This window comes from Lepisma saccharinum, chromosome 20 (assembly GCF_977018435.1).
Source record: "Lepisma saccharinum chromosome 20, izLepSacc3.1, whole genome shotgun sequence".
NCBI lineage: Eukaryota > Metazoa > Arthropoda > Insecta > Zygentoma > Lepismatidae > Lepisma > Lepisma saccharinum.
Genome location: NC_139248.1, coordinates 43,417,154 through 43,426,697, shown reverse-complemented (window position 1 = coordinate 43,426,697; position 9,544 = coordinate 43,417,154). Strand labels below are relative to the sequence as shown.

The window sequence follows — 9,544 nt, the reverse complement described above, 5'->3', positions numbered from 1 at the left end:
ACTAGATAAATTACATTTTAGTCAGCTACGTACTTCTGTAACTATTCTCTTCGATCATCAAGCTCATGACTCCAACTTTTTCTGTGAATGTTGATCACACAATGTTCTACGAAATAGTTTCTGTAATATATCAATTATATTGTAAAAAGAAACTCAAAGGAAATAGATGAGTGCTGAAAACAGGTGAAGCCTTAGTACAGTACAGCCCTACAGTTTTCTCAGCACAAAGTAACTAAATTCTCTCTCCAAGATATCATGAAATTGGAACGAGAGTAGTCTTATAAATATTTGATTGGAGAACCAGAGAATAAAAAAATGTGTATTTCATATTGTAATAGTTAATGCAAAAGACTGAGACTGCAACTTATTCGAAGACAGTTTAGTTGATGAAAGATAAGATATATTTTCCAGTGACATATTTTATTCCTTCAAATAGAACAGTTGTAATTGCTATTGCAGAATGAGGCAGTTAACTTCTTCTTCTATTGCTGCACATTTATTTGCCCTTTGAGAACCACAGCTGCATGGCCACTGATCTCCACCCTCCCGTCCTCAGCCATTCTCACGAAGATCTCCCCTCCTCGCCTCGAACACTGATGGGCTGTTGGGGTGAAACAAGACATTCAGAATAAAAATTATAATGTCCAGTTGGAATTGTATAATTAATTGTTTTCATGAATTTTGATAGATTTCTATTTTTCAAAGCTATAATTGATTTTGTATTTTTTTGTTTGAATATGTAAGTAACTGATTCTTTACCGTTCATTTCAACGTGGAAATATTTGCTATCATTAAATAATACTTCGTTTGTGTAATGAACGTCAAAGCATGTCTCTCTCTTCAACTTGTTACAGACACGACTAGGCAAAAGTGTCAATAAGAGAAATACAAAAACAAGATAAACTAATTATCAACACCAAATGTAAGCTTATTTTAATTTCAGCTCTGTAAATGTCCCAGAACCAAGATTTGGCAATGAAAAAAAATTAAGGATACATACCATAGTAGCTAAAGCAATAAAAACTGAAAATATCATGTTGGAAGAGAGAAAGAAAATAATGAAATACGTCTACGAAATATTACTAATGAAAAAGTAAAAATCTGATTTTTTAATAACGCTTCAAAGAATTTATTCTAGTTTCTATAACATATAAAATAATTACATTCATACTGTACAAAACACGCAGTACCTGAAAAACTTGGAAAAACTATTTATAAATCATATGTAATTTTTATATACTCGGACATAGACATTACAAATATTTTCAATAAACGTTACGATCTGCGATATAATTATCATAAAAATTATGAAAGTATCTCGTATTTATAAAATGTTATTCTACGTACATACCTAACATAATGTCTTTACCAAGCTCCTTCGACCAATAAGGAGTAAGAACCGCGTGAGCAGAACCTGAAACAACAATCAATAGACAGCTAAGCTTGAATGTATCTGAACATCATGGGCGTCTCCAAAAATTATTGTAACTGCTTCAGGTCATTGCTAAAACTTAAACATTATAAATTATAAAAAATAATTGTTATTATTATCATAATTATTACTGATATTATTATTATTATTATTATACAGCAATATTTTTATAAATTATTAAAAAAATACGATTTATTTATTTATTCATTTATTTACTCAGAGTTTCAGATTCAGTCTTATTTGGTCATTTTACACTGAAACAACATAAAGTAGAAACAAAAGATTACAAAAGATAAAAACAATAACAAGATGAGATAGATTTATATGTTCTTGGTCAGTATTGGACAAAAATTACTTTCTGGAAGGAAATTATCTACATCCAGGGGAAGTTTGTTGTAGATTTCTGGCAGCCTGTAAAACAAGGAGCGTTGTAGAAGGGATAGCCTGGTTGGGTTGTGAAAGAGTTGCAGGTTGCACGTTTGCTTTTGGGGTGCCTTAAGTGTAAATTCACTGATTAGGAGATCAGTTCTGATTTTGCCATTTATTATATTGTATAAAAATTCATGTAAGCTAGATCACGACGAAAGGTTGAAGATGAAAAACTAAATATGCTGACCAAGGCAGTAATTAATTTTATTAAAAAACATAAACTAACGTAACGTTTCAACCTTCTAGCAAGGTCTTCTTCAGACTCTGTATCAAGTACAAAAGTAACCAGATACAACAAGAAGGGTAATATATATACACAAACATTACTCCCTCCAGACTATTTAGAAAGTTGTTTGGAACTTTCTAGCAGATGACTTTCACTTTCCAACTTTACTTTCACCTAAAAGGCTAAACACTTCCATATAGAATGTGGTTGGACTTTTTAATCTCACGCTCTTTTCCCTTCATTTTTCTTCCTTCTCCTCTCCTCTTTTTCTCTTGTCCTTTCCACTCTTTCCAACATCTTCTTCCATTCTTTGTTTAACTTCAGTCCCCCATTCCAGTTCATTGTGTCTTCTTCGCCTTTCTTCTCTATTTCCTTGGCTTCCTTCCATTTTCTCACTAGCATTCTCTTCTCCCTTCCTATCTGCTTAGCCTCATCCCACTCTATGTCATGTCCTGTTTCTCTCGTGTGTTTAAATATTGCATTTCTCTCTCTCTTAAGTCGTACATCATCCCTATGTTGTTTCAACCTGTCTTTCAGCCTTTTTTTTCGTTTCTCCTATGTACACACTCTGACATTCTTTACATTTTACTTCGTAGATAATCCCTTCTTCTTCCTCTTCTCTGTTTTCCTTTTTCTTGTTAGCATTCCTCGCTATTCCTAAGATGCTTCTTCCTCCCTTCCTGTAAGTTTTAATTCCTGCTTTCCTAAGCACTTTGCATATCTTTTCTGTGGTCTTCCCCATACTCCTTATTCCAAACCTTCTCTCCTCTTTTTCTTTCTCTTCCAATTCTCCCCTGCCCTTTTTCTTACTTCTTCTGTTTATGTCCAGTCTATAGTTTATGTCCAGACTTAAGTTAAATGAGATGAAGACGACAATGTTTAGCTTAGACGTGAAAAGTATGTTCCCGAGCATCAAGAGGGGACACGTTTTGGACATTATTAAAAAGAGAATGGGACAAGAAATTATAGGAGAATGGGATAGTGAAAGGGTAGTGAAGGCGCTGGAAACCATTTGGAATAACGGTTACAGTATAATGGGAGATAAAATAATGTTAATGAGTGAAGGACTAAATATAGGTTCCAGTCTAAGCCCAGCATTGGCTGAATTGGTTATGAATGAATGGGAAAAGAAAGTGATAGAAAAGGGAGGTGACAAAATGATTCTGTTTTGCAGATATGTGGACGACTGTTTTGGCATATGGAAGGGAACGAAGAGGCAGCTTGACATTTTTGCCAAAGAAATTCAAGATGAAGAAAGAGGGATATTATTGGAACTTGAAATAGAAGAAGAAGACAAGTTAAGCTATCTAGATATATTGATGAAAAGGAAAAGAGGACAAGAAATTGAAACCGCTTGGCATCAGAAGAAGTGTGCAGCAGGGGTATTCTGCCACAAAAGAAGTGATGTAAGTGAGGTGACAAAAATAAATTTTATAAAGAATATGGAGGACAGAATCAAGAAAATATGCATGAAAGAATGTGAAAAAGAAGGCAAAATAAATAGCCTATGGAAACAGCTGGAAAAGAATGGCTATGAGAAGCAGGATAGACTGGACATAAACAGAAGAAGTAAGAAAAAGGGCAGGGGAGAATTGGAAGAGAAAGAAAAAGAGGAGAGAAGGTTTGGAATAAGGAGTATGGGGAAGACCACAGAAAAGATATGCAAAGTGCTTAGGAAAGCAGGAATTAAAACTTACAGGAAGGGAGGAAGAAGCATCTTAGGAATAGCGAGGAATGCTAACAAGAAAAAGGAAAACAGAGAAGAGGAAGAAGAAGGGATTATCTACGAAGTAAAATGTAAAGAATGTCAGAGTGTGTACATAGGAGAAACGAAAAAAAAGGCTGAAAGACAGGTTGAAACAACATAGGGATGATGTACGACTTAAGAGAGAGAGAAATGCAATATTTAAACACACGAGAGAAACAGGACATGACATAGAGTGGGATGAGGCTAAGCAGATAGGAAGGGAGAAGAGAATGCTAGTGAGAAAATGGAAGGAAGCCAAGGAAATAGAGAAGAAAGGCGAAGAAGACACAATGAACTGGAATGGGGGACTGAAGTTAAACAAAGAATGGAAGAAGATGTTGGAAAGAGTGGAAAGGACAAGAGAAAAAGAGGAGAGGAGAAGGAAGAAAAATGAAGGGAAAAGAGCGTGAGATTAAAAAGTCCAACCACATTCTATATGGAAGTGTTTAGCCTTTTAGGTGAAAGTAAAGTTGGAAAGTGAAAGTCATCTGCTAGAAAGTTCCAAACAACTTTCTAAATAGTCTGGAGGGAGTAATGTTTGTGTATATATATTACCCTTCTTGTTGTATCTGGTTACTTTTGTACTTGATACAGAGTCTGAAGAAGACCTTGCTAGAAGGTTGAAACGTTACGTTAGTTTATGTTTTTTAATAAAATTAATTACTGCCTTGGTCAGCATATTTAGTTTTTCATAATCATGGAAACAAGGCTTAATGGAGTTATAAGGTTGAAGAGTGAATATTCACAGCAGTCATGGTGTCTGATTGGATACATGTCGGAAAGAAGGTATTCTATGGCGAACAATGGCAAGAAAGAAACTGAGAACAGAATCTATTCTGGTGAGATTGGTTTTTGAGGCAATTGCCCAAATTGGGGAGCAGTAGTCAAGGATGGGCGAGATGAAAGATTTAAAGAATAAGGCAAGAGATGATGGGTTTTGAATTTCACTAAATCTGTATAGAAGGCCAAGAAGGCGCATGGCTTTTTTAGTGGTAGCTATAATTTGATAATAAAAAGTGAGTTTTTCATCCATGATAATACCTAGGTCCTTTTGAGTGGAAACTTTTTGGATTTTGTTTTCAATAGCATAAGCAGACACCACTTTGTTCTTTTTTAGGGAAAACGTAAGGAATGAGCATTTCTGAGGGTGTAATTCTAGATTCCACTGACGACACCACTTAACAAGTTCTGTGAGATCATTTTGAAGAATCGTCACGTCATGATGCGATGAGATCTGCTTGAAGAGTTTACAATCATCCGCAAACAAAAGTATATTGATAGGGAGGGAGGACAGTTTCTCAGTGAGGTCAAGGTCATCCATGTACAGAAGAAATAGGAGTGGGCCTAAGACACTCCCCTGAGGAACTCCAGACAAAACGGGAAGAAAGTTAAAAGAGGTACCTGAAAGAACAACACGTTGTTCACGCTCATGGAGGTAGTCCTGCAGTAAAGAGAGAAATTTTCCATGGATGTTAAATCTGGATGATAATTTATGTAGAAGAAATTTATGATTAATTTTGTCAAAAGCTTTCGAAATATCCAAATACATAGTGTCAAGTTGGGATTTATTATCAATAGCTCTGGCAGCATGCAAAAGTAAGATGGAAAGATTTGTTAGGCAAGAGCTGCCTTGAAGAAAACTATGTTGTGCTCTATTGATATACGGTGACGTAAACTGAAGTAACCTGTTTTTGATGATTTTTCCACAAATAATTGATTGTGGCGATAGAAGTGAGATTGGTCTATAGGATTTTACACATTTTTTATCTCCAGTTTTGTGAATGGGCACAATGTTTGGTCCGTTTGAAGTTTTTCGGAAACACACCCTCAGAGAAACATTTGTTGAATAAGGCAGACAGAAGAAGAGCCAATGAGTCGGCAGTTCTACGCAGGAATATTGTGGGGATTTCACGTGAACCTAGGGACCGGTGGAAGGGCAATGAAGTGAGAAGGTATTTTACTTCCACGGGGGACGTTTTGATTGAAGATAGTGTGTGAGGACAGACAGCCTTTAAGTGTGGAAGAGGGTCGGAAACTGAGAGAGGGGAAAAGTTATCATGAAAAAAAAAAGCATTGAAAAGTTCGGCTCTTTCTTCTCCACTAGCAATATGAGTATTATGAACAATTTCTTTAGGTATACGTGGGCTTTGTTTTCTTGAATTTAGTAATGTGAGGAATCTCTTTGGGTTTGTAGTACATTCGGTTGTTATGTTATTTATATGTTCACTATATTTTTTTTGAGTAGGTACTTTGAGTGACGTCTGATGTCACAATAGGTACCGTGAGTGTGAACATTAGGGTACTGCTTCCATGGGCGCTATTCTCCGGATGTTTACATTTCTGTGCTTCCTTGGTGGTGGCGGGGACTGCACTTCCGGTTTTAAAAATAATAACATTGAATTCAAAGATGTAAAGGTAGTGTCTTCGAAAAAGGCGACAATATTTGTGTGGCTTTTGGTTTCAACATGAGATAGGGAACAAACAATTGTTCTCAGGTATCTATGCATCGTTTTCAGACAGATCCGTTATTGAAAGATCAGTGGATTTAGGCAGTAAAGCGAAAACATTAGACACAAACACGAGGGAGTAGGCTCTGCAGTAGGCACTTCATCAAATCAAATGAAAATATTTTACTTGTTTCGAAAATTATAATTGTCTAACGCACATGTGTTCCGCTTGGCGGATTCCTTTTCTTTCTTCATGGTAGGCAGGTGCGTTGTGACGTCGAGTGAGTCATGATCGGAGGTTAGAAGATTATTTCCTGGAGTCACCTGCACAGAGGATGCTGTCAATCGAGCAATAACATCTGTAAACCAAAGTCAATTTAAATATGTAATTGGCATTACAATTGACATAAGTGGAGCATTCGATAACGTCTGGTGGCCGTATTTGCTCCAGGAGCTACGAAGATTACTAATCCCTAAACCTCTCTATAATCTAATTTCCGATTATCTGGATGACAGAAGAATCAAATACATCTGGGGAAATAAAAACATCAACAGGAATGCCAACAAGGGCTGTCCTCAGGGATCCGTCATGGGCCGGCCCTTTGGAATATTACTCTGGAACCACTTCTCTTGGATCTTTGCAGTATGGAGGAAATCATAGACCTTACTGCTCATGGAGGCGACCTCCTAATAATAACTGGCTCTAACAGTCGCAAGGACTTGGAATTAAAGTCCAACAAAATTCTGGATCGAGTGGCTGCTTGTACTGAGGAGTCTAAACTAAAGATTGCCCAAGATAAGACTTATCAAATTCTTCTGAAGGGGAAAATGTTGAGAGCGCCCATACTTAAATTTCAGGAGTCTTCAATCAAGAACGTGCAAGTAGTAAAATACTTAGGTATATACGTCGAAGCTCGATTGGGCTTAAGAGCCCATGTGAACAAAGTTATAGCAAAGGCAAAGTCAGCTCTTCACAACGTATTAACTATGGGTAATACATCTCTTAAGATTCCGTTTAATATAGCTATGTTATATTATAACGCGATATTTGTCTCTGATGTGTGTTACGCAGCCTCTACTTGGGTGATGCTTACCGAGAATCAATATATCCGAACTCGACTAAGATCAGCATAGCGTAATGTTCTCATGAGGATCCTGAGAGCCTTTCGCACCACTTCAACTGTATCAACAATCGCCTTGGATGGTGTACTGGACTTAGAAGTCCAGAAACATGCACTACGATATTGGCTCCGGAAGGGTGAAAACAACAAGATAATATTATTACTTGGAACACACATAAATACTACGTATATATGACATCGACTTGACTCTTCAAAGGAAGTGGTACCAAGAATGGAGGCAAGTTACGGGATCAGCCCATACTAAGTTATATATGCCTCATCCGAAGATTCGGTCTAGAAGCTCCTTTTTTCAACCAACCAGAGGCTTGGTTCACTTTATAACAAGGCATGGTCCACAAGGCTATTTGAAGAGATTTGGCCTTGGACAAGATGACCAATGCCGGATCTGCAAAACAACTGATATACCTGAACATGCTGTAATGTTCTGCAACAAATTCGAAGATCCTAGAATACGGAAACTTAGAGATAATCTAAAGTTAGACTCTGTTGGACAGCAGCTTCATAATTTCCGGACCTTTCCAATAATCAATAACTTAGCTGAATTGATATCATCTCTTGAGCATATGGAATATATGTATAATCAGGGAGACAGGATTCAACGAGTCCCATCTACAACAGTCTCTCCTCCGAGTGAGGACTCGGATGGAATGCTCAGAAGACCAAGCACCAGACTTACAACCCAGTTATCTCGCAGGAGTACATCTATGAATGATAACTCACAGAACGAAGTTAAATATATGAAGAAGTGCCTGCCTCTCTTAATAGGAGAAAGTTCTACATTACCTCCATCAGAAGGAAACTGGACCCAGAAGGATCAGGTGATGAACCTCAAGAAACCCTGCCTGGTAACTTATGGTTTGATGACTGGAGAACCTTGATGAAGGCAGTTGGATGTAGAGGAAGCCAGGGAACTCCCCAGTCTTCGGAGTTGTCCCTTCTTGATGTATCTCGTTCTTGGGGTTGAGAACCCCTCATAATTTCTACTTCCTCTATTGTTTATGAAACTCATCTATGTATTTTTGTCTCTTATATTTGCATGTTGTTTTAATTGTTTACAATGTTTATAAGCACTTATCATCATCTATAAATTGTTGATGTTCAATCTACATTACTATGATACTCAAATCCTTACATCTGTGGAGTTAGAAGAATGAAGATAGAAGAGAGAAGAAGAGGTCTGGGAACTCTCCATTTTTTTTGGAGTTGCCCTATCCGACATCTTGTTCCTCTTGAAGTCTATGAAACTCTTCAATTTTAATCGTCTCTTCTACTTCTTTATTCTTATATCTATTATTCTTCATATTTGCTTATATGCTCGTATACATTTATATTGTTATCTATATTTTATTCCATATATTTTATACGAGTACTAGTATTTATCTTATAAACCTCTCTAAGTGAAAAACGTCTTGGTTTTAAACTAAGGTACCAAGACATTCAGTACTCGCTTATTCTCTTCTTGTTTATCCAAATCTTTAAGTAGAAGCGGAGTCCTAATATTATCTTCCTTTCCACTGACCTATGATATTCCCTTTCCTTCCTGGGATACGAATACCGCACTCAGTTAAAATAAGAACAATGGATCAAGATCAGAAGAACCGAGTGAGAGGGTACAATAAGTGAGAGTGGCGAGTGGAGGCGGAGGATCGCCCCTCCGTATCCCATAAAAAAAATTTAAAAAGTTACCTGCATATCAGGCAGGGTTGCCAGTACATAGTCAAGGTTGCTGTCTATGCATGTTAAACTGGTTTAACCCAATTCCGTGAATGAACGTATCAATAAACCACTGATCATTTTGACAGTTTATAGTTCCCGTATTTGGGCTTTCCCAATTGATGGACAGGTTGAAATCACCAAATAACAGAATATCACCACTTGTCATTGCTGCTAATACAGAATCCCTGCAGGCTTCGAGGATTGAAATGGGAGAGTTCTTATGTGGGCGATAATACGATCCAACGAGCAGTTTTTTGCTTTTTTGAATATTGAGTTCTATCCAAACAATTTCACAATCCTTGATTTTGCAATTCCATTTAACATTAACGCAGATCATCACTCCTCCACCAGGACGACTTGCACGGTCATTTCTAAATACATTGAAATGATTTAAAAATGGAAATT

General features: G+C 36.9%; 1 protein-coding gene across 1 annotated transcript in view; it reads right to left on the bottom strand.

Moving 5' to 3' along the window:
• Positions 1-432: 432 nt before the first annotated feature.
• The window catches only part of LOC146003254 (phenazine biosynthesis-like domain-containing protein 2), an 88,065-nt gene continuing 78,953 nt past the window's right edge, over positions 433-9,544 (bottom strand). The window contains exons 6-7 of the mRNA XM_083141440.1: positions 1,352-1,414; positions 433-601 (exon numbers count right to left, since the gene is read on the bottom strand). Coding sequence (XP_082997566.1) covers positions 483-601; positions 1,352-1,414 — 182 coding nt within the window. The 3' untranslated portion in view covers positions 433-482. The remainder of the gene's footprint in view (positions 602-1,351; positions 1,415-9,544) is intronic.